The sequence below is a fragment of the Aulostomus chinensis genome, chromosome 21 (assembly GCF_037954235.1).
Source record: "Aulostomus chinensis isolate RoL2024-O1b breed Wild chromosome 21, RoL_Achi_v1.0, whole genome shotgun sequence".
Lineage (NCBI taxonomy): Eukaryota > Metazoa > Chordata > Actinopteri > Syngnathiformes > Aulostomidae > Aulostomus > Aulostomus chinensis.
Window position 1 is genome coordinate 6494004 of NC_141340.1, and position 26677 is coordinate 6520680.

Genomic DNA, 26677 nt, shown 5'->3' on the forward strand with positions numbered 1-26677 from the left:
GCAAATGTGTCAAGGTGCAAAGGGTTTCCTTCTACCCTGAATACCCCCGGGTTTGCTTACGGTTTTAGTGGTTTCGATGCACTCAACTGCATCAATTAATTAACCGATCTTTGAAAGATTTAGTCTACAAAATGTCAGCAAATTCAGAAAAATGCTCATCAAAGTGACATGTTTCATTTGCTTCTTTTCTGTTCATCAAACACTCCAAAACCCACGGACGGAATGATTCATCATTTCAAAATAATTGCCGATTCATTTTCTTTCGATCAACTCATCGATTAATTGTTGCAGCTCCACTCGACAGAATGCATTTAAAACTTAATAATATAAGCAGAGAGTGGCTTGTCATCTTTGGAGGCGTGGGAACAGAAAAAGGCTACATTTATGATTAAATATTAAAGGTATCTAATTATAAAAGGAACACAGATTAATTGCATTGCGACTTGCCCTCATGTCCCATTGAACATGTCCAATGGTTTTATAAACAATGACATTGCTTATGGGTGAGTTGTTCTGTTCTGTTGTGGATTTTTTGCGTCATCGGAGAAATGAAAGCCTGAAATATCGTCTCAACTCATTTAGCAGCCAATTAGGAGGTCAAAACTAGCACAGCTGATGCTGATGCTAACGAGGGCCACCAGTCTTGTCAGAAAACATGTTTAGATGCAGAAGCATTAAATACTCCCCAGAAACAATTTATATGTGTGATTAATTTAGATTAATAGATTTAAAAACATCAAAATTCGTTATTTTTTTTAAGATCAACCCTGATAATACTGCACGCTGCTACTTATTCTAAAATTATTCACGACGACTGCATTTTCGTTATTGCCAAACAAATGCATCACGTTCCCCGCAGACACAGTGAGAAACAGACTGTCTTGAAGACTGTGTGTTTATGGCAGGAGGTTTGCAAAAGTCCCCCCATCCAGCCCCCCGCCCTCCGCAATTCCTCAGTGTTTACCAGCGAGGGCAGATGTCAGGGTTTGCTGTGGAGAGCAGACACAGCCACATCTGATTAACAATATTATTGTCCTCCTTCACGTTGCCATAAAGACTCATCCTCCCCCCTTTTTTCTCTTCTTTCTTTCTATTCCAGGCTCTGGCAGTGTGCTGTCCTGTGGCGTGGCTGAGCCAGAGTGACACCGCCACCATCCACAGAAACAAAACACAAGTCAAGAGCCAGAGGGTGAAGACAAACAGTGCTACTGTATCTTACTAGACACAAGACATAAAAATATCCCGGGATACATTCAATTAAAAGTCAAGAACACTGTGCTGGATTTATACTCTTATTTGTGTGCAATTATGGAATATATGTAACCTGAATTCTTACAAATCATTAGTATGTTTGCAACAAGTGAAACACCAGGGGGGGAAATTTATGTCTGCGCTTCAAAAAACACATTGGAGCGTAAATCGTGAGTCTCAAGGGAATGTGCTCATACAGTACGGTAAGCCTGTGCATGAGCCACAGTGTAAATTTGTGTGTTTGATTCGAACCCCCTCTGTACATTTTGATTGGTAAGCCCCCCCCCCCCCCCCCTTTCTTTTCCGTTGCCAAACTGTCACAAAGGCAGTAACCCCACACGTTTCCAAGCTGCTTATTGAAGACAAACAATAAACTAGTGGCAGATATCAATGGCAGAGATGAGAACCCGGGTGCCATATCTGCTGGGACTGCCTTGGCGAACCTGCCGCTGCCTGCGCTTCATCTCCAGCAGCACCTCTCACTCTCAATTATTTGGCTGCTGTCACAACAAATCAATCAAATTACCGCTCCAGGACTGTGTGCAGCTGCTCCTATTGCACCGCTAGTTGCATTAGCTTTGAAATGTATGAGGTACATTTTATCACTCTTATTTATTTAATGCAGCTCTCTCCCCAGCGAGTCATCTTACAACCGCTGCAAAGTTAAATCATTAAAGGAAGACGTGGAATACATACGGCTTAAGAACGCTTCAAATTAAACAGTGATAGGGGAGAAGGGATGGCCTATATTGTGTTGATAGGAGGAAATCTGGTCTACTTGGACATGATCCTCTCACAGTACTCCTGTACTGTCCACACAGAATATGTCTGTTCATATTCAATATACAATAGGATATGATTTGCTGTGATATGATACGGCATGATACAATTTTATTGCAACCCTGGGCAGCTCTATTAAAGAAGAGATACTGAAAATGAACATAGTAAAAGAAAACTACCATAAATGCATTTAAACAAGTAACATCCACATAAAATATAAAGATCTGATATTATAGCTTCTAGATAATGATGACGATAGTTTAGGAGCAAGATGGACTGATGTATTAGGGAATTCTTAAGTGAACTGAAATTACATGAGGGGACTCTACAAACGTCTATTTCTATAATTCACACGATTTTCAGAGTGACACCACAAATGTAATAACCCCCAAGGAACAGATACAACACGTTAGACTCAGACGCTGTCAGCACGAAGCAAAATTTGTAGCCCAGCATGCGCACTGGAAGAAATCTCTCAATGGCTGCATTTACATTAACATCAGGACTTCATTATTATTCCAAAAATTAGAATATTCAGAATTTAATAAGGGTCGGGTGAAAAGTATATTCCAGATTTTCAAATTTAGCTTTTTCCAGTGTGGGATATTCTGATATTAGCTGGGTTTTGGAAGCATTCCTTGGATACGAACTTATTCAGATTATGCATCTCTCGTCTGGGTTCTCACATCGGTAGGCACACGGCCCCTTGCCAGATGTGCAACAATGCTATTAAGGCTGCCATGTAGACTTCCAACAAGCAGTAAAACTCTTTACAATCTTGTCAATCATTAAACATGTCAACAGAAACAGCAGAATAAAACTTAACACTTTATTTGTCTTTCACGCGTGCACATTAGATGAAAAACGAAACAGTTAAATCTCATCGTATGTGATTACTTTAACCAGACAGCAAGGAAACAAAAACAACTGTGAGTTCAGGCCTCAGTCTTGCTGACAAGCCCTGTCAGTCAGAATTTGCACAGCTGCGAGTTAACAGGATTATTAGTGGAATATTCACTTTCCTTTGTAACAGCTCAGTTGGTATATGGTCATTTTCTGAATAAACAACCAAAAACTGGAATAATTCTGGAATACTGAGTCCATTTTAACACAGTCAGCATCTTTACTTTCCCCCAAAATAATTCAACAAACATACTCTTAAAAAGAATAATCTAGTGATGCTGTAACAGTGTCCGAAATTCTCTTCCTGTGATAATATAATGGGTGAGCGGACACAGATGCACTCCCCCAGCAGAGAGGGGTAACAACTGGGGCCCGTCCCGTTGATCTAACCTCTTAAAGGAACAGCCGAGGCAGAGGAGATGCAGCCTGACATCTCTAACTAGTGTGGAAACATTTGGCTCTTCCCTCAGGGGCCCACCCTTTGGTGGTGTAATGAGCAGAGTGATTTCCCTAATTTGTATCATGCCAACACCGGCAACCTCCGAACGACACTGCTGAGTGTTTTCATCAAAACGGCAGACGCGGCTTTGATTGGCACCGACACCGGGTCTCATTACTGCGGGTGAGTGGGATGCCGACCTTTATCAGGAAGCTTGAGTGCTGTTTTGTGTTTCCTGTGGATGAGTACAGAGGAACAATGCTCTCACCTCACCATTAGAACTCGGCTCTCTGATGTGATGCGCTGCCTGGCTTTCTGCTGAGAGCAAATAAGATGGGATATGCTTATTAATATGAAAGAGCTTCAGTAAACTAGCTTCTTGCATTACCTTTGAGTGAGTCAGAGAGAAGAGCAGCAGACAGACGAGACTTTGTTCTGCTCTCTTCCATTGAGCATTACATGTACAGTGCTTTGATGCAGCTAGTTTTACAAGTATGTTAATCACGCTTTGCTTGTTATAAAATCATGCGAAATGATACCCTATTTAAAATACAGCAGAAAGTTACCATCCAACACAAATGTTTTGTCCCCATCAATCCTGCATACTTGTATTTTGAAAATGTGAAAATCGTGTAGGATTTTTTTTTTTATTCCTAAGAACCGTCAGACCCCTAGCATGACCCAACCTAGTTTTTGTCTCCGTGAAGTCAGCTAGAATTGTGTGCACTCTGTCACAAAAGATAACTTTCTCCCTTGTTTAGTTTCATTGGGAATTTGGTTTTACTGCATGTTTGCAGGCATAAATCATTCTGACAAATAACCAGTTACACTGGTGCCTGTGTTTACCGAGTCTGCCACATGAAGCTGCTCAGTTTTATTTAAGAAACCGCCCCAACTTTATAGAACAACCCCATTACAGTGATAGTTATTCATCACAGTCCGAGAGTTGCCCGCCTCTCCTCACAGCACTGAGGCTACTTCCCTTCTGTCAATATTCAGTCCTTTACAGGCAGCACTGATGAGCATAACAGAAAGACTCTGTTGTCAGTGTTTGCCATAATTGTGTTTTCTCATTTATTTTTATCCCATTAAATCTAAAAAAAAAAAGGGTCAAATTCCTGATTTAAATTCAACTGGAATGACTTGTTTTCATCCGATATAACTAATTAAATATCATATTCTTCAGTGGGGTACCAGCCTGAAGAATGAGAGACCACAAACCTCCTCGCTCTCATGTAAAGTATACTATTCCTCCATGCTCAAGCGCCCATTCCCCAAGACAAGCAGCCTTATTAGTTGGTCATTAGCTGCCTCATTAGATTTAAATACAGCTATTGGCCAGGCTCCTCCTGGAGTCCCATTACTGTGCCTCACAGTTGTCTTGTGTCTGATCTGACGCTAATTAGGTAGCAGCATGAGTGCTGTAAAGCACACTTGCTCCTGAGGTCGTGAAATGAGCTGACTGCTCCCCGGCGACAGCGTGACGCTGTATTATATGTGTGATTAATCAGGCCTGGAGACCTGTAGGGGCTAGGAGGGGAAGCGAGGGGGAGACGGGGCAGAGGCCAGAGTTGCAGTTGTCTGACAGAGGTGCTGTGCCAGCAGGCCTCATTCAGCGGAGCTGTGATGAACTCAGACAGGGGAGAGTGGAGGAGCGCCACGTGGCCAGAGGGGCCTGGACACAGTCAAGACATTTAGCTTCACTCGTGACTTGTGTCACTTTCTCTCCACGGAGGTCCCTTCAATGTATCCCCTTCAGATAAGAGGATGTGCGAACAGGCAGTCTGTCAGTCCACACGCTTATAAAAAGATCTGCCACAGAGGCATTTCTCCTCAACGTTTTTTTTTTTTTCCTCCATGTCTCATGGATGGGGAATTTTATCAGGCCACTGAATTCCAGACTGTCTGTTGGTTTGTTTGGCAGTGGACAATAAGAATGACTGAGAGGTGTTTGTTATGGGGTTCTGACACCCTGACAATGTGTTTGTGGATCAGTTCATCTGATCACTGGAGCCCCTGGGTTGTCCCTCATGTACCGGGAAGAAGATCTGTGGAAGTGTGAGTCAGACGGGCCTGCTGGGCCCATTATCATCCACTACTGACGGATATATTGAAAGGCGGTGTTGGATAGATGCGGGTTTATTAAAAGCTCTGCCCACAGCAATGGCTGCTGTTATTTATGCATGTTTGTGTCCATTAGGCTCCTACCTCCACATTTCCTCACTCAGGGCACCCGTCCATCCATTTCCCCACATGACAGGAGCCTCCCCTGCACTTTGTGCTGTACTGGCATTATTGTAATCTCTATCCTAAAAACACACTGCTTTACATGTGGCCTGGCATCTTTTTACATTAGTGCGGCTTTCTCATCCAAGATTAATGACAGACGGTTTCCCCATCCATCCCTCAATCTAATGGTATAAAAGAGACAATGTTTTAAACATTAAAATGAAAACCATTTACAACTGTGATCAAAAGAGAACATTTGAGCATTAAAGTTTAAAAGGCACGGATAAGTACAGCCAGTAGATGGACAGATGAGGTGGAAAAGAGATAAAAAGTAAAGTACAGTGCACTCTTATGCACAGGAAAGAGGCATAAAGTGCTTTTGCGCTGCACTGCAAAACGGTGACCTGTAATTAATATGGCTGTTCCTCCGGGCAAGTTGAGGATAGCAGCTTTTTGGGACACAAAACCCCAAAGGATTCTTACCTGTTCAAGAACTTTGAAAACATTTTTATTCAAGAAGAAATAAAACAAAACAAAACAAAGAAAGGAGCCATGTCATATAACAGATGTATAACAAACTCTTGCTGAGAGCAGCACTCGTTACTCACTGGTAAATACGTTTTGTGTCATGTTCTATAAACCATAACGTACTATACAGCACAGAGAAAAACTTCTGACAGTTCTTTAAATGGTTTCAGTGGTGATTTAAATGTTTTTAGCGCATCAGTCAGGTTCAAAGAGTATGGCAGGATTTTGTAGGTCTTGTAGTTGTCGCTTTCTTGTTCCATGTTTGCTGCACAGCTGTACTTCTTTGATAGCTCTATGTTTATCACTCCATCTCTCTTACCTTGCAGGTTCTGGAGGGGGAGCGTCATGATGCCCCCTGCAGCAGCAGCAGCCACCAGGCTTTGGAGGTTGGCAGTGGGCAGGGAGAGGACCAAGCCCTGCTGCCCGCCCAGATGCCCACCTGCATTGAAGGGGATGAGGATGGGCTGGTTCATACCCGGCGCCCCCCCTGACATCACACCACCCACTGCGTTGGCAAGCTGCTGGGCCACCAGAAGAGACTGTGGGACACAGACACACACACACACACACACACACACACACACACACACACACACACACACACACACACACACACACACACACACACACAAACGCACGCACACACAGAATTTTGATAATCAGTTTCATTATAACCACAGAGATTTAAAAAAAAAAAATGTAATAAATGGTTGAATCAATCGTGATTGATCCATGTGTGTAATCTGATTACTTCTGCACAGTTCATTTATTCAGTTTATTAAATCTGTAGTGCAGAAAAGTAAATTCTGTCTTTTTATTCATTCATTCATTTCATACACATACCAGTCTCTATTCCTACAGCTTCATTACCTGTTACTTACAGTTAATTACAGGATATCATTAATGCCAAATACCTACTTGCTAATTATCATGAACCTGAGTGTAGGAACTGATAATATAGCGGAACTCATGACAGTAAAAAGGATGTATGGAATTGGGCAAATATATTAAACAAAGCATAAATGACAATAATAATGCTGAAAGCAAAAACTGGACTCTGGGTTTTTATACATCATGAACCAAAGTAGCCCTTTTTTTTAATAAAATAATACCTTCAAAAGCTTATTTTATTGGATTTCAAATCAAAAGCAGTTCACTCAAAATAATGAATTTGGACACTAGAATTGCTCTGTTGATTTAGGGATGTCCCGATAAAACAGATATCTGGGATATCTAAAAAAAAAAAAAAAGGATCAATATTGTATTAATACTAAATATTTAAATAATATCATGAATAATGCAAAATAAGCCTCAATTTTGTAATTAATGTAATTATTAAGTAATTAATGTGGCAAAATCCCATTTAATCAAATGTAAAGATGAATTTGACTGAAAGCATCATTTATATATTTTTTTAAATTTTGTATCACAATTATAATACTGAAATCTTTCAGCCATGATAATTTTGTAGCACTTAAATGTGCTGTGAAATACAATTTGACATAATGGAATCACATCTAATTAAGTTAAAAAAAAAAAAGAACCTAACCCTAAATATAGGCAGTGAGTATGACAATAGAAAAGGTCAACACACACACACTCACACAGACACACACATATCATAGAGCAGACGTCACCAAAGTGACTGTGTAACTAATCAATGTGTTTCGATGAATGCAGTTGTTTTGCTGCTGAAGTCTGGGCTTTGCTGTGTCACATACTGACAGTCAAAACACACTGCCATTGGTACTAACAAAGATCAAATCCAATCTTTGTGAAAAGAGCTGAGAATTTTCCTTTCACCGAGATGCAGAGTGATTTCTGTTTCATCCCATTGAACAAATCCCTGGTAGCACAGAATTGTGCCTGAAACACAGTGCTTTGTGGAAAAAGAGTAGCAGTGTTTTTTTTTTTTGATGATGAGGGATATAACACATCCCTCTCGTCTGTATCAATTCATATTAGTTAAAGTGGAATCGGTGCAGTCATACCCATAGAGGAAAAGATATGTTATCAGAAGTACCACTCGAGATATTTTGCACAGCAGAAGATCCCTTCAAATGTATTTTCAGAGAAAGTGGCTTTGGAAAACATTTTTCTTCGTGAGCTTTGAGTCAGAAGTGGGAAAGATTGTACCGTAGCCGAAGAAACCCTGAATACACAAGGAATGGAAACTTAAATTTCATTCTTTTTTGTTTCTTCTTTTGTTTTTGAACAATGTCAGCGCATGAGCACGTCAAACTGAATTTACACAGGCGCTAAGAGACAAGAGATACCGAAGATGCAACAAAATTATCGTTAGAACATTGAATCGTTTGAAACAGAATAACAAAAGTACGTTGTCAGCTAGTGTTGTGCCCACAGCGAAACAGCCTTTAGACGTTGCCAGGTAAGCCTGGTTGCGCTGTGTTGACTCCTCCACTGTGACCTACGCTCACAAGCTTTTAACTCCAATTGTCAGCTATCTGCTTCTGTTTTGCATGGTGTGTCTGCAGCTTGCGTAGAATGCAGAGCGGGCTGACTGGTGCGAAGACCCCACCGTACTCCCAAGCCCGGTGCTCCTAGGTGACAGGCGTGTCACTGTGATAACCCTGCATGGTGCAGAACGCCTGCACCCACTCCGACATACATGCGATCACAGTTGAAGAAGTACCAGGTCACATGGGTTTAAAGCACGGGAGAGAGAAAATCCGACGCTGAGAGACAAATGAATACCTGTTTGTGTTTCTAAGGTGAGTGAAAACCCATGAAGAGGCAATTGCTGCTGGCAGAAGTAATAACATTGTATATAGGATTCCTCTCTCTTCTCTCAACATTTGCTTTGATACACAACAGCGTGTAACAAATGACAACATCTGATGCTTCTGAGAGCATCCAGAATGACATTTGCTATTAACTTTGAAAAATGAATTAATAATTCGCAAGCTCAAAGAATTCTCAAAGGACAATAACAAAGGCGAGCCGTTTGTTAGCTGCTAGTGACATGTGTTTAATCTTGCGTCTTAAACTAAATTTAATCTTGAATCGAAGCGGCATATATTCAAAGGCACTCTTTGATCATTTCATCTCGGAGTCAAACAAAATGAGATTGCCAGGCTTGACAGCAAAGACGGCCTCACATGGAAGGGAATAACATTAAAAGCAATTCTACAATTATCAGATGTAGGCCTGATTTATTTATCATTACAGGCAGCTTTGGAGGAGCAGGCAGCTGTTAGGCACACAGTCAGTCAGCTGAAGAGAGGGTTTTTTTTTTTTTTTTTTTTAAAGACTGCAATAACTCCAAAGGCTGTTTGTTGTGCCAGTTTAAAAGCGATTATGATCCTCATCAGAGGTGAGCAACGTCATCGATGCATACATCAAAATCTGAGATAAATTTAGTGAGAGGATAATTAGCTGCAGCCGTGGCTTCAGCTACAACAATCCCCGGCATCACTCATCTAGATTTACAGCACAAGTTCACCTTCTGCCTCTCCTCACCATAGGTGCTGCTGGAAAGCTGCTGGACAGTGCTTGGCAGGCCTGACAGCTGAGTGATGAGAAGTGGTCTCCTGGGGGGCACAAGGATGCACAAACTTGGTGTGCTCTGGATGGGGAAGCAACCCCACTCAGGACTGGATGCGGTACCCAGCCTCTCGGCCCATCAGGGGAGAATAGGCCCTTCTATCTGCTTGGCAGCTCTGGCACTGAGAAATTGCCCATAATCACCCAGATAGCAGACTTTTGTCATCCTAACTGTGAGTGGGAAACAGAAGGAAGGTGGATTCATGTTGAGTAAACTACCATCGGATAATGGTTGTTCGAACAATATCCGGCTTTGGAGCGAGAATCTATCAAAACATATCGATCCTGGAACAAGAGAATTGGGTATGGCATACGGAGCGCCTTTGTTTCTGAAAAGTGTTAGCTTCACAGAGACTGTACTGACAGCATTAATATATTAGACCGTGACTGTTGAGAGCCGCCTGCTGAGGCACAGATTCTAACTACTGCCTGCTAGAGTTGTGCTCCTTTTTGTGTTTATTACCTATTACCAAAACGGTGGCAGCGAGGTGGTGTGTAATCAGAAAAGTGCTTTTAATTAACATCAGCGGTTCTTCTCCACCTGCAGCCGATTGACTCTCCCACCCCGTAAACTGAAGGGCTCTCTCCTCCTCTCATGTTTCCTCTTTGTTTGTCCTGATGAGGATTGACTGTCATTGAGTGACACTGACTCCACCGAGAATGGCCTTATTAAAGAGGTGGAGGAAACCTGATAATGTGTATTTGTGTGTGTATGTGTGTGTGTGTAGCAGTGACATTGAGTAATACTAATAAGATAGATGTTAATTAAACACTGCTGAAACACCAGGCCAATACATCCAATCAGATAAGACAACGCTTGATTGAGCAATTAACACGGCTGCAGGCTTAACGTCTCTGCTCTCGTGCTTGTTTTGACAAGTGTTGTGTTGTCTGCTCATTAGTGCCGCAGCTCAATTACATTTGAAGATGACATGCAATGACAAGACTTCCCATTTTAGGTCAACATCATTCACTGTGTTGAAATGCATTCAAAGAATTACATAACTAGAAAGCACTCAGAAAGCTCCTACTTCCGTTCAAGGCAAACCTCCAGCCTCGAGCACTTTCGTATAAAAGCCGCACGCGACGGTGTGTTGGCCATGCACACGCATGTTGGAGTGTGTGGAGGTGAAACCTGATAACATTGATAACATTTTGCTTGAAGGAGCAGACCAATGTGTGCACTGTGGTGCAGCAGGTGGCGCTCTGACTGTAACTTGATTCAGCTTAAACTCACAGCCTCTACAATAACCCATCTGAATTTGACATGGAGATCTGGTCGACACATCGCAACCACATCAAAGTGTAAAAGATCATGGCACCTGTGGCCACCTGGTTGCACTACAACTACCCCCCCCCCCCCCCCCCAAAATTTAATGGGTTCTTCCGTGGCCCATTCTATCACACTCACACCATGTTTGACGATAATCTGCCCCATACTTTTTGCATTTTTTAAATTTTATTTATTTATTTAGAGCCCCATTAGCTACTGCCTTTGCATGATCCTGCTGAGAGGCACAAAAGGAATATGACAAAGGCCACCAGAAACATCACTTCTTTGACAGAACTAACAGCAGATAACATACACAAATTACATCTTATGCTAAGAAATTTACTGCTGAAATAGTCCTCTAAATACCATACTGTAGTATTTTCAGTATGCCTGTGACTGAAACCCTGGACTGGATTATACATCAGCTTTTTCAAATTAATGCCACTACCTTGTCTCCTCCAGTACTTTCTTTTTAAACTTGTAGCATGAAACTGGATGAGAAGCAGTGTAGTGGAAAAAAGTAGCAGCAGAAAAATAAAGATGAAAACACCATTGAAAATAACCAGTTAAAAAAAAAAAAAGGTATAGAGACAAGGTTGCTCCTTAGAAATGGTGTAAACCACCACAAAACCATGAGCAAAACCCAACAAGAGATCCTGCTTCCAGAACTTTGGAGGTTTCCAAGCTCACAGTAAATCAAAGGCATCATACAGTAGTACAGGAAGCTAGAAGAGTACTTGGAGAGGGAGGACCTCCACCAAGGTCCATGTAGCCAGGATATTTCATGTAAAATTATTGAAAAGGTCCAGAGAAAACAGCCACTTCATGTTTGTGATTTAAAAAAAATAAAAATAAATAAATAAAATAAAATTTTATACATATATATATATATATATATACACCATAACCCACTTTTATATTGAGTATACTATCATGAACTAGAAAGCACTTGAGGACACAAAGACAAAGTTAAGACAAAGTTTTCACTTTCTTTGCCTCAGGTTTCGTGCTGCCACCAGGCAGTGACTGGACAAGTGTGCACTGTGAAGGTTTGTTCTTTGCCAATATTCCAACCCTGCACCAAGTTTTGAGAAAATGTCATATCATCATCATCATATTTTTAATATCATGTTGTTGCATGATACAAAGCAACATAAAATGTTGTGTAAGTGTGTGTCCTCTAGCATCACCTGATCGTGTGGATCAATCAGACAATTAACATAACGAAGGTGCTTTTAGTTTGTACCGAGTATGCTGTAGTTGGTTACACCCACCTGTGGACCCATCGGGTATCCTGGGTGAGACTGGCCCAGTTGGCTCTGCTCGGAGGGACTGCTGCTGATGTCAGACTGGACCGAACCGTCACGGGCTCCTGGGAGATCCATTTAGAAAAGAGGAGAGAGAGAGAGAAAAGACCTTGGATCAACTCAGACAGTATAAGCAGATAAATACACAACACACGCCACGCTGCAATAATTTAACACAGAATGTTGTACGACGCAGCGGAGGGCAGTTGGTAGAGGGGGAATTTGTATTTAAGTGCTTTATCAATAACCACCGTAGCACTGAATAAATTACCAACCAGCAGAGAGGCTCATTGATGGGGGATGATGCATACTGGCGGGTCCCCGATGGCCTAGATTACCACTGAGAGATGGAGCTCCACCACAAACGTCGGGGCCATATTATTCAGCCATTTACATCACTGAGTATCACTCATCTAAACCCACTCCCTCCCTCAGCTCGCAGCCTGCAGCTATGAGACACAATTAGACCTGTTTGCTATGAGGGCAGAGTGGAGCAGAGCAGACAGGGACATGATAATACGCTGGCTGATGGCTGCAGGGAAAATAAAGGACACCGACGATTGGGTATCATAGCCATCGCTATCTCATAGAATCGCTCTGTAAAGATCCGAAAGGCTGCTTTGACCTCGACCCTTTGACCCCAACGGTATCGAGATGATGCCTCACTGTTAACACAATGGTTTACAAAGTGAAGATGAGCAAATCTCATGGAAAGATCTGTCAGAAAAACTGAACGTTTCACACATGCCTCTCTTTCACAATGAGTGAGGGAAATTACAATCTCCTGACTGAGAACTTACAAGAGTATGTAATTTCTGCTGCTAATGAGGGTAAACCAGTAAATGAAAAACAATCAAAAACAAACAATGCAGATTGATGATGTCAGGAAGAATGAAAGACACTTCAGGACGAGGTAATATATGAAACTTTAATTATGCTTGTTAATAATAAGTTCCACTTTTTAACGCTGACTTCATTCTAATGTTGTAATCACAACTGAGGTCAGCTAATATCAACGTGGGTCTTTTAAAGAGCAGCTAGTTTTGCTAACCCGATGAACGTGTTTATTATACAGGGTAGCCAGATGCAACACAGTGAGAATGGGAGGAACACTTCAGGAAAGAATCTCGCAAAAATTAGAACCAATCGGATGTCACCGTCAACAAACAAAGCCACCTGGAGAAAATAAAAGAAAATAAAGCAAAATTCACAAATGAAATTGTGATGAAAATAATTTAAAAAAAAGAAGTTTTTTTTATAGTTCCTGGCACTAAAATACTGGTATTAGAACCAACTTCCAAAACCACTGTGATGATGTTTTTTTTCAGGGTTATGTGCCACTTGTGATTTTTAAAAAATGGCTGTTTTGATACAATTTGAAGACGGTGAATTAAACATAAAATAAATGTTCAGCCTCTCTCATACAACGGCTCTTTGCCTGAATAAAGTGGATTTTGCGGATGAAGCCGAGCCATCCATGTGGAAATGTAACTGAAGGCCACACAACCTTGTTACACCCAACTATGTTCGGTGATGAAATAAAAAAAACAACAAAAAAAACCACTATCACCTTTCCACTGCATGATTGATTTTCTTAAACAGACTATTGCAGCTTTTAAATACAGCCGTGATGCATTGAGTCTTTTTATTCACAGATGAATAGTTTATTCAGTTGCGCACACAGGACATGCAGTGGTTTGCAGCCCTGCAACAAAAAGCTTCATCCTAAACGTACTATTGAGTAGCTTTGCCAGCAAGATCTCATTGCCTGTCAAGTATATTTATGCATTACATTTTAAACTCGCCTCCGCCAACTAAAATCATTTCATCTTTCCATAAAATCCAAATAATTGGTGAATGGCATGACCTAACAGATGAACCTCAAGCATTTGATGGTTGATGTGAAAGCCCAAGGGGAAAGCCTGCTTTTCTAGCTGGTCTCTACCTCTGGCTGGCTGGGCCTGCTTCATGATGATGAAGGTCCACATCCTCTCGCTTATCAACCTCACGACCCACTGGATGTTTTGACAAGCAAGTCTCTTTTCACCAATTATTTCACCCATTATGGATCACATAGAACACAGCCCCACCCTGCGCACCCAGTAACTGGAATTAAGATCAATCTGAATATGCAGCAAATACTTTGGGAGTGTATTAGAGTCAAAGTAAGGCTAAATATCAAAGTACTGTGAAAATACGTGGAATAATTTAACATTTAATTTGGGAAAATGACAATAATGTGAGGCCATAAAGGATTTTGCCGATTTTCATTACACTCATTGACTAAGCAGTTAATTCCCATTTAAGTTGTCATTGTTTTCATTTATTTACTAAGGATTGTGAAATGCCAATATTCATACAGATGTTGGAAATAATTTAAAGTGACTGACTGAAAGGAAATGAACTGCCAACTATTTTAATTATTGAATCATCATTTAAATCTTTTTTTTCAAGCAAAAATATCAAATATTTGCTAGTTCCAGGCTCTTAAATATAAGTTTTTACAGGTTTTTTTTGGTCATTGAAGACAGATTTCAGAGTCCTTGGAGTTTTTAACAATGTTACACTGGGTTCTATGATATTGTGATGATCATTTTAGATCATTTGTAAAAAACAAAACAAAAATATACCAACCCCCCCCCCCCAAGAAACAGCTTTAGTCTTTCAGACCTTTATCACTTCATCTTTGAATGAGGACAAATTAAATCCTACACATTTCCGTCATCTACGAAGGCAAATGCAGCCAACAAGACCAATACTGGCAGATGCCAATACACAGCCACATATCAGTGCATCTCTACATGAAACAGAAAGATTTTCATTACCAAAAACTTTTTGCATCTTCTCAAAGGCAACTCTCTCCATTTATCAGCCTCGCTGTGATAATAAACCCTGCGGTGATAATAATAACGTCCGCACAGCCGCTGAGTGTGTCAGTGAATTATCCAATTATCATCAAAACACACCAACAAAGCCAATTATCTAAATTAAGAGACTCAATTTATAATGAAGAAATGAGACTTCATAACATCATCAATACGCTTCAGACAGCTCAGGCGGCCTCGTGATTGTGGTTAAGATATGGGTTGTGAATAATGCATTGTATCTGATCAACAGCGCCGGAGACTTACTGAATAACGATTCCTTGATGCCTTTCATTCCATCTTTTCACAATAACTTAGAGAGCTTCATCCCCTTGCAAATATTTGTAACGTTAACATGTTTATCGCTGGGGTAAAAATCAATAATAAATAAATACACGTGCACATCTTTCCCCAAAGGATTGGTGTAATTTCTTTAACTAAATTAAATAGCTGACAGGAGGGCTACCTAGGGAGTCTGTCTTTAATTATTTATGACCTGAATCTTTATAAGCATTTTGAGTTTTTCCTTCTTTAAAAAAAAAAACAAACAAACAACAAACTACAATGTGAACGACTCTTAAATAGATTTCTAGGAGTTTAATACTGCCACCCGTCAAGGGTGAACCCGCCTCTTGCCCAATGTCAGCTGTGATAGGCTCCAGCCCCCCCCCCCCCCCTTAACAGATAAGCAGTATAGAAAATGGATGGATGGATGGTTTAATACTGTATACAGGAAAGAGAGACAATATCACTATGAAAACCTTAACTAAAAAGAAAGTCCTTTGATGCTGAGATTATATGCAGGTCACACAATGGATAAAAATGGAATGAATGGATGTATCGGTATGAAGAGAGATGAAAGAAGAGGCCAAACGGATGAAAGAACAGGCAACACACATACAGCATAGCCTTACATTTATCTAGGACATTCAAGCTTCATCTATTCAAATTCTGATGTGAGAGTACAAGAGCCCTTAAATCACATCTTCACTCTAAATCACTCTCTTGAACCAATAAACGGCCTTGACTGGAAGTAAAGACTTTGAATCTATATTCTTATTTATTCAACGATCATCATGGTTGATATAATTGCATTCAATACAGAGCATAAGGTGAGATTTGATATGACTTATGTCATGGAAATACTGCTATTATCCACCACTGTATAAATTCACTTTCATTGATCACCAAAGTGGCCACTGGAGAGCCACTTTCAATGCCACACAAGCAGAGAGCCTCTCTTTTCAGTGTGTGTGTGTGTGTGTGTGTGTGTGTGTGGTAGGAAGGGAGGGAAGGGGTAAAGAGCTATATTTATTTGACTTCTTTTGGCCTGTCTTAATGCAGGGTGCCCCAAGGACTACGCCACAAAACAATTAGCCTGGATTTCATAAAGCAATCAGCACGCCACCTTGTCTAATGCAGCCGCTTCATACATTGACAGTCTGAATAAAATGGGTGTTATTGAAAGCTTTGTGTTCGTGTTAGCTTTCGCCTCAGTGCATTTATGAATCAATTTTTGCCCATAAAAGAAGCTGTAACACTTAAGCTATTTTAGTGGAAATGCATTATGTAAGTTGTCAAATGTATGAGAGAGGCCTGGTAACGATTCAGGCTATTCAGAATGAACAGTTGACCCCTATTTTTATAATGGTCCTTTTGAAAATGTCCGTCTGAGTGCATGTGTTTGCTATTAAGAAGTTGTCAATCATTTTCCTCGCCGAAATCCAATCCATGTAAAATGATTTCACGTGCAAAGTCATTTAAACAGCCTTAGGATTAAAAGTTAATTATATTCTCAACCGTCAGAATGAATGGGACCATCGCGGTAGGGTGAATTCAAGTGTAAAAACACACAAAACACCTTGTAAATAACAACACCATAAAAAGCCAACGTTAAAAGAGGGTACAATTTATGTTAAAAATGTTGATATGATTGGTACAAACAGTTTCTATGGTATTCACACACTGAAAACACATACTGAATTTGAGAAAGTAATATTTTTCTTTTTTTTCCCCAAAACATTTGGAAAAATAGACCATAAATCTTTTCAAATCTATTTACTGCATCGTTTCCTTTAAAAAAAAGGGTTCACAGTACAGAGCCATTCACAAAAAAAACAACAACAACACACAAAACAGCAGATTCGGGCTACTTTTACAACTTCTGCTGCATAACTTAAAAAAGTTTGGATCATAAATCAAAATATCCTGATGAATCTTTAAGAATTTTACCAATATTCATGAGTACAGGAGTGTCTGATATTGAAAAGAGTAATGTGTTTTAAACTCGGGTCCATTTCAACAATCTATGAAATATAACCAGTATTAAAAAAAAAATTACCTGCATCGGCCAATACATGAATGCAAATGAATGGTTTTTTTTTATATATAATATAAAATATCTGTAGGAAAACTACAGTTGTAGCTATGTTGGTTGATTAACACACTCCTCCGCCAAGTTCAGTCCCAAATCCAACAACTGACTTCCATGATGGAGGTCATCACATTATTTTCACCATCAAGTGTGTCCAATGCTGTTGAATCGGGGCTTCTATGCTGAACTGAGCTGTTGAAGCATAAAGGATGAACAACAAGCCATGGGCACAAAGTTTAACTCCATCAATATGAAGCCGATTCTCCCCGATTGTTTGACCATTGACTTTGTTAATACCACTTGGAGAGTTAATGTAGCATCAGGAAGAGCTGAGAGAGACACGTGCGGGGGGGGGGGGGGGGGGGGGGGGGGGGGGCAACATTCACTTATGTGTTTCTACGTAAAACAAACTGGAACAAGGTCCAAAAGGTAAAGATACGCACAAAAGTAGAAGCGTATAGTCAAGATAAGAGGGTTTTGAAGTGAGATGCAGGCCTCCCCTGGGGGCTTCAGACAGTTTCAGGGGAGGCTCAGTGAATGGAGGTGAAAGAACATAAGTTATCAAAGAGCATCATGTAGAAGAGCCTAAATGTATGTGATCTGGTTAGAGATGTGATCGAGATCAAGCAATCTCACTGCTAAATTCCAGGGGCTACTAGCTGCTGCACGTCCACTAAATCATGCTTGTTGTTTTGACTGTATATTGGGTTTCCCCATTGGGTTTCCTTACAGCCACAAAACCAATTGCCCCACCAGGGACACACAAAGTTCTACTTCTTGAAAAGCTAGAGTAGTTTTGGGGGAATTTTACAGTTTTTCCTACTTTTAGAAACTAATTATAACTCAGGACAGACCAGCTTTATGTATTTGGCTGCTCTGAAGTTATGTGGAGGCATCTAGAAACCAAACTAGGAGTTAACATATGAGGAGGGTAAGGTGGGTGTCTTTGTCTAAGGGGAGGCCCACCATCTCAGACAATGTCGTGGGAGCTTTACAGTGATTCACTTAACTCCTTATGGAATGCCCGGGACCCAAAATCATCCGTGATTTTGCTCAGTGTTTCATGTCTCGCACCAAAGCCCTCAACAATAACACAGAGCATAATCTGCTGCCAATAACCACAGGTGCTCTTAGTAAGATGGCTCCCAGCGGACCTGCAGGGAAGTAATACTCTGTTTAGAGGCCGGGGTTGAGAGGCTGATAGGGCTAAGTCAATAGTGTTTCCGGGGGACAGAAAATCACCAGACACTGACTTTTGAGTGGCTGCCTGTAAGACTATTAGCTCCTTTATGACCACTGTTGGCGCTGCTGCCTGGAGAGCTGTCATTTCCTTAATTAAGAGCCTCGGTAGGTCAAGAGGGAGAGGAGGCCATGGCCATCTCCATGGGCCTCCGACATTAAAGCCTCACTCATGCCGTGAGGGGCGTAGACCTCAGAGCCTACACAAAAAAAATCTCCCTTGTTCATTATACCTGTGGAAATCGAGGAATTACATAGGAGGTGGTGCCGTGGAGTGTGCGTCGAACAGAAAAGATTTTACACCTCAGCAGCTCTGTGACAATTTCTGAGGTGATTGTTAAACCACAGGCAGAGGAGGTGAGATTCAGAGGACAGAGGGAGGAAATGAGGAAGGACAGGCAGAGAGGAAAAGGATGCGATGGGGTAATAGATGTCTCCACAGACAGTTTTTAAATGTAAACAACAGAAAATGGTGCACTTGAGTTCGCCCAAGTAAGCCACTGTTTCTGGCGAATGGTTGGACAATCTGCATGTAAACAATGCTCATAGCGGTGAGGGTCCCTACAACACTTATGCTCTCACTCGTGGCCACAGGTCTTCTGGCATGAGAGTGCTTGTCTCCAACTCTTACCTGTCTCTCCTTTAATGCTGGAGTGGAGATGGAGGCAGAGCAAGCACAAGAGGGACCAGAGGGAGGTAAATTGGTGAGAAGAGGAAATGCCCATTTCAAAGGTCAAGAAGGAGAGATGGTGTGATGGAGGGAGGAAGACAAGGAAGAGAAAAGGAGGGAGGGGAGGGAGAGAGAGAGAGAGAGAGAGAGAGAGAGAGAAAGAGAGAGAGAAGGGCTTTTGTGCTGCATCCTCAATGCTGACTTGGGACACTTTGCACATGAGCACATCTGTTATGGAGCGTCCTCCTCATTCCCAAAGCAATGTCAACCTGATTAGCTCAGGGTTGAAAGAGGCAAATAACAATCCAAATTATTCTTCATCCTTTTACAGCCATCAGCAGAGGCAGGGCGGTGAGATGAAGACTAGCTTTAGAGAGCTGTAAGCCTTTTAGGAGATGCCTGCATCACTATTGCTCCTCCTCTGTAATTACTTAAACGATATTTGCTGTAAATAGGATTCTACTGCCTGCAGTCTGCGATCCTGTGCTGAAGAAAAAGAGCCTCTCTCTCCCTCCCATACATCTCTGTCTCTATATAAACTCAATGCTCTATACAGCTATTGCTAAAACAATTTGTTATTCATTAATTTATTCCAGTATCTCATGTTTTTCTCTTCTTTTACCTCAACCAAGGAGGTAATGTGTTCGGTGCTGTTAGCTGGATTACGCAAAAAACTGTAGGGCTGATTTTCATCACACTTGCTGGAGGGCTGGTGTTAAGGACGAGGTAGAGCCCATTAAATGTGGGGTCTGACCTGTTCCTCATAGTAAAAAAACTTAAGTTTTGTTTTTTGTTTTTTTTTTACATTACATTTATCTTGGGTCACCTTGGTTCTTTGAATTCCTCAAAGATTTTTCATGACTAATGCAGGAAAAAAATAAGCCAATAGGTCCGTTAAGTGAGTCAGAGAAGGACAGTTTTGACAACTGCTGAAAGTTAAGCTCACACCTCACACCCAGCACCCCGCATCAGTAGGTGGCAGCATATCACCTGAAAGCCAGTTTCACACCACATCAGGCGATAAAGTGAAGTTACCAGTTCTCTTATTAACGTGAGTGTGTTTCAGCTGCGGTGCAGAACCGCTACTTTTGGAGTCAGCTTTTGGAGAACTGAATGTTGTATCGCCCAAGTTTGGATTTCTGGTTGAGGCACTGCAGCACAACTACAGCAGCACCTGATCTGGTGTGAAACCAGCATCAGTTCCATAGAAAGAAGCTAAAATTCCTTCCAGTTGTTCACTTACGGTCACAAGCTTTAGATAGTGACTGAAAGCGTGCGATCGCTGACACAAGCATAGAGATGACTCTGTCTTCTAAGCTAACCTGACACCTCAGATAAACCAGCAAACCTCGCAGGCTAAGAACCCCAAATGGTTGCACTTTCAAATGTGTGTGCTACCAAATGAAAAGGGTTCTTTCTTGGCTCATGCTACACCCCTATTTATCTGAGCCAACAGTCACTGGTGAACTTAGAATGCTATTAATTAATAACTTTCAGTCATTTGTTTGCTGCTTCACTCCTCACTTTTCTCTCTTCATTTTTAATCTTACGTGTATCGACATGCAGCACCGAGTTATAATCACCACTGAGCAGGACATGGACAAATGGATTAAGAGGCTTTTGATTGTCAGTTGTTCCTCATGGAATCGGTGCAGCTCGACTATCCATCGATTAATCAAAAAACAATCATCGAAGAAAACTTGACGGAGTCTTAACTGCGATGACAATAAGAGCAGCGTCCTTTTTGATCTTTGTCCATCCTGCATTGGATCTGGTCAAGTGCAGGACATTAGGAGTAGCCAACGGGGTGTGTGTGTGTGTGTGTGTGCGCGCGCGGGGGTGTTTATGTGTGTGTGGTGGGCTAGACACCCACATGTCATGCCTGACACATCAGCCGGGGCCCCCCAGGCTATCCAGCCCTAATGCTGCCTATGTCCCACTTTCTACCCCTGCCCCTCAAAGTCTCCTATCATCCAAACCCCCCCCCCCCCCCAACACACAGACACCCCTTCCTTAGCTGTCCTTCTGTCATAGAGGTATAATAACAATGGATCACACCAGCACTGCAGCAGCGGCTCAATCCCTACAAGATAACATCAGGTGATACGCGCAGCACAAGAGCATATCTTACCTCCACTGAACCTGAGCTAAATGGAGTTTATCTGGAAATGAGTTTATCTGGGAAAAGTGGGAAAAGTCCTGTATTAGTTCTAACAATATTTCCCTTTTGCTGTGATATTTACAGAGCTGAGTGGGGGAAACAAGTAAATAATCATGTAGCTAAGACACCCCGCCCCTCCCCTCCCAGCACATTATTCTGGTGGAGCAGACAAATAGTGGAAGGGGGGATGTCAGGAAATAGTATTGCTTTGAAGCCCATAACTCTATTCTGGAGAAAAGAAGCATCACAGTGTTATTCCACATCCTCAGATATAAAGGGAAAAAACATAATAACTTCTCGATAGCCTGGATCTCCACTGCCCTATCGTAGCCCCCCCTCCCCTCCCTGCGCCCGCCCACACCCCTGCCTCATCCACCATACACCCACTTCTCCTGCCTCAATCTTTGGTTTCAAAGGAAGCGAATCAGCCAGTAGGACAGAAGGTTATGCATTAGTACTGGTCATTGCTCAAAGAGCGAGTGTTATAAATAATAAAGGCTTGTGAAGGACACAAGGGCTGTGGGATGCATCTCTGGTTCACGCCACACAAGTCAAAGACAAGACTGTAATTTCGATTCCAAAAATGTGACCCTTGCAGCTTCGATTACATCTCAACAACACCAGCCGTGTTTGTGCCAGGAGATGTGATGCCTCTTTGTTAGCTCTACATTAAAGGCTTATTGATATTTGTTATGGAGCGCATACTACACCACATGTGCGTTTTTTGTTGGAAAATGATTTCCCATCTTAAAGAAAGTGTAAAATAAATGCATATTGAAATTCAATTTATTTCCTACGCAGCTGTGGGTCTACAGAACAGACTTTCCTTTGAAAGACTTCAGAGTGGAGGCAACAATGAACTACTAACTTTACAAACAATGGAGAGAATTACATTAAAGTTCCATGTTGGTCAAAGTCATTTCTGCATAACGAAAAAAGAAATCTCAAGTTCCATCAAAACATAAAATATTGATTTCTGTGACGCATTACTTGTGATATCGCAAAGTCTGACACGATGCAATTTTGATTGGATTCAATAAATAAAGTAAGATGCTAAACTGGGGATGCATGGATTTGATTTTTTGGGGGGCACAGATCCAATAACTTACGACCGATTCAGCCTAAACATATAAAAAACATGTTCACATGATATTGTACAAACTGAAAAAAAAAAAAAAAATCCTAAACATTGTGAATTTGATGAAATCATGTTTTTCTTTCTTATTTCTCTCCACATTGGAAAAAAGCCCATAAATCACATATTTATTGTCCTTTCCTCGTCGTAGCTGACGAGCAACAATAAAGAGCAATCTCGGGCCGATATAAAAATCCATCAGACCAATACAGATACATTCAAAAACCAACAATATCTGCCAATGTTATGATGCGACCCAGGCATTTTCAGAAGGAATTAAATAAAGCTGACTGTGGAGCAGCAGAAAAGGTAAAGACATGCCACAGGAGTTTTTCAATAAGTGTGCCTTGGATTGCAATTTGTACTATGCATTCATGTTTTGCATCTATTAAATTGTATAACTGGTCATTTAATTGATATATGGATGTATGTTTAGAACCCTTAACAACAACAGATCCATGAAAGCTAATGACCTTTGCCGTGGTTACATCAAAGACACTGTTCTCATCCTCCGTGCCAGCACGAAGCAGTGATTGTGTTGTAGCCGTGAGCGCTGTGGGCACATTAGCAAATGTATTACACCTGCTTTACAGGCATGCATTAAGCTTGTTTTCAAGTTTGCGCAGACAGCTGAAATCCCCATAATGAGATCCACCTCCCGGGGAGAGACTTGTTCCTCCGCGGCCTCCTTTATCCACTCTTATTTACTCACCGTGGCCCATTCAGAACTGGTTTGTGCCACTTTATTACTTAACCTCACCACACAACATTATGAGGCTCTTTGCATCAGCAAGCAGCCTATCCCACCATGCATCCTGCTCACTAAGCTGATTACACAAAAATAATAAGAACTCCTGCCTCCAGCGGTATATGTGAGTGTGTGTGCAAGTCCCTTTGTGTGTCTACATGCGAGTATAAATTTGCAAACAGAATATTCTTAAGGAAAGACAAGAGGGCCCATCCCACACTGTAATAAAAACAACTATGCACTTGTATTTGATGTATAAGAAGTTAATGCATTTAACTGTTTTGTACCAGGATGTACTCTCAGATGTATTTAATACGACTTAGAAGTTAGGGGGAAAAACGAGCTCTGAGTTGTGGAAAAAGAAGTGGTTGGTATCTGACTCGGAAACTACAGGTTGGATTTCATCAACTTGACATCACATACAAAAATAAACTCAAAAAATAAACTGTCCTTAATGGTAAGAAAGTAATTGTTTGTGCATTTAGTTAAAATTTCATTGGTCTTTTGTTTTTGTTCAAATTTAATATTTTTTGTTGGTAGGCAAACAGAATTCAGGTGATGCAATGATGTCGGACGTCCAAATTTTCTGGGTTGAAACTTTGATTTCAGAGTTGCCACGAAGGAAGCAATCAAACAGGAGCAACTCTGGAGGTTGTCGATCACAAGACTTATAATTCCTACTTGAAAGGAACTCGTTTGTTTGAAAATTTGCTAAATTCCTCAAATGTTCAGCACAGAAGACTTGAGCAACAAGCACTAAAAAGTTAGTATTGTAAAAATGTGACAAAGATGACAAGTTGAATACTGCAGATAAATGAATTTCAGTAATCCATTGTAGAAAATGACTGTACGTGAAGACAAAAAAAAAAAAAAACTTGGATAAAGCAACATTACGACAAATACGCCATGTGGTTTTTGTTCTGAATGACCTCCAGTACCCCCCTTCCCCCTAAAAAAATAAAAAAAATCAATGAAAGATTTGTTTTGCTCTTTTGGGGTGGGGGGTCTCTAGGTGACCTTTGTGAAAATGCTCCACCATTTTGGCAGAATCCGTATAAGTGCAGACCATTTCATGTAGACAGTAAGTGTATGAAATGAGTGCTCCTGTCGTTCCAGCCTGGCTCTCTTTGACAGCATGATGATAGAAGCGTCACATCCTTGGGAGAGTAAATGCAAACTGACAAGAGATGAGCCTTTGGTTGCTGAATATAATACGGAATTGTGCTCTGAGTGTCTTATTATCTTGTCTGTTGATGTCTGAAAGGGGGAGATTTGCTTGAGAAGAGAAGACAGAAACTGTACGCATCCAACACCATCTCGTCCTTTGAAAAAAAAATTGCTTGCCCTACTAACAACAGCTTTCCCACCTAATGTCCACTTCTACTTGGAATAAATACAAGGCGGCAGGATGTTTGTGGTGCTTCATAGACCCTGCTAGCTGAAGTGGAAGACTATTTGCACAGGCAAGCTTTTAGGAGGAGAGCGACCCTTTCACAAATGCAGTAAGCATGTGGTGGGTGTAGAAGAAGGTGGACAATTTACTGTGGACAAACATGACTGCAACTGTCATTGTCTCCCAGTGACGTTGACTTGTCATACTGGCATAAACTCCCATCCACAGTATTAAAGCACTAAAACCAGTGTGATGCTTGTACTGTATAGGACAGATATGTATAGGAAATACTATGAAAGCATTTATCTAACACGCGGTTCCATCCGCCAACAGAATTTCCAGCTATGATCCCTCAAAACTGTTGAACTGTTTACATGGTTGTATACCATGCACCATAATCAGAGAGTCTATAAAACTTTAGATCCAAGTTCTTCTTTGCACAAAATCTGCAGAAAACCTCCCAAGTAGTTATTATAATCATAAATCAAAAAATGCAAACTTTCAACCAGCTATGATGCATTTAAGACAAGTTCTTTCTCTCTCTGCGCGGCAGATACAGTTGTACTAAGAAGAGAAAGTCTCATGTGATTTCAGTTCCGAGGAACTATGAATGTGAGCTGGTTTTATGTGCATGTGATACAAGCGTTTCTGTCAGACTGTCAATCATAAAATTGGAGCATCCTATCAGTGAGATTATGCAAAGTAACAAACATAAGAAAGTTCTCATTTTTCCAAAGAATCCAAAGCGCATCACATGCATCTTCAAGAAAATAGCAAGTAAAATGCTGTGGTTTCTGCTCAGCACAGAGCCTTTAAAGCAAAACACTGAATCTAGTTCAGAGCCTCAGTCTAGGGTTGTTCTCATATCAGTAGCTTTCATAATGACATGAATATGTTGACATTTGCAAACTTTCACAGCAATGAAGGCGATAATACTGCATAGCTGATGTATCAAACCACATCTTACATACACTGACCAGTCATTCAGTCTCGATAAGTTAAAACCTTCAAAAACTTTGCGTTATGTGAAAATCACTCATTGTCAAATTTTTACATAAACAAACTAGTTTTTCACCTTCAAAATTACGAGAGACTCAACAGGCTTCGTAGACCAGGGCGCTGAGGAATTTCCTAACTCTCTAAATTAAAAAAAAATCTGTTGTAATTAAAGCACAAACGCCACCAAAGAGCAGCAAAAGAGACCACTATCACCATTCTTGAACAATATCAGCCTCCTATCCCCAACCTTGCACTTTTTTCCCCTTTAGCGTTCAAATGAAAAAAGATGCCAAGTCTCTCTTCTTCAGCTTCCCACTGTCCTTCCTTTCCCTCGAGCACAAAACCCTTCCTGCTATGTCTCCTTCTCGTCGGCCTCAGCCTTTCCTCCCTGACAGGTCAAGAGAGAAAGGAAAGACAGCTCTGGGCTGTGCCAGCGGCAGGTCTGGTTCACCTGCCGCTGGCACAGCCCAGAGCTCCGCCACTGGGCAGAGAGAGACCGTCCCCCCAAAAATTCACAAGTTTCTCTGGAGCAGCTCAGACCAGCTAGATCTGCTGTGACGACAAGCACAAAATGGACAGTTCAAAGGTAAACATCAAGGAGAGAAATTTAAATATCATTCTTAATGAAACCGGCAAGGCTTTAGCTGTTCATGTCTCAACTGTAAGGCTGAAGTAGCTTGGAGCAGAAATAAATACAAAAGTACCACATTTAGCCAAATTAACAACGATCAAGAGTGTGAATAAAAAAGACGAACATAGCAAGTGAGAGGATAAAGAGGCTGAACAGACCAGAAAAAAAGGAGACTTGATGCTTATTAAT

At 41.1% G+C, this 26677-nt stretch overlaps 1 protein-coding gene across 2 annotated transcripts in view; it reads right to left on the reverse strand.

Annotated features, from left to right (window-relative positions):
- pou6f2 (POU class 6 homeobox 2) overlaps positions 1-26677 on the reverse strand; it is a 79976-nt gene that overhangs the window by 44705 nt on the left and 8594 nt on the right. For both annotated transcript variants that reach the window (XM_086191299.1, XM_086191298.1), the window contains exons 5-6: positions 12242-12339; positions 6450-6669 (exon numbers count right to left, since the gene is read on the reverse strand). In XM_086191299.1, coding sequence (XP_086047425.1) covers positions 6450-6669; positions 12242-12339 — 318 coding nt within the window. The remainder of the gene's footprint in view (positions 1-6449; positions 6670-12241; positions 12340-26677) is intronic.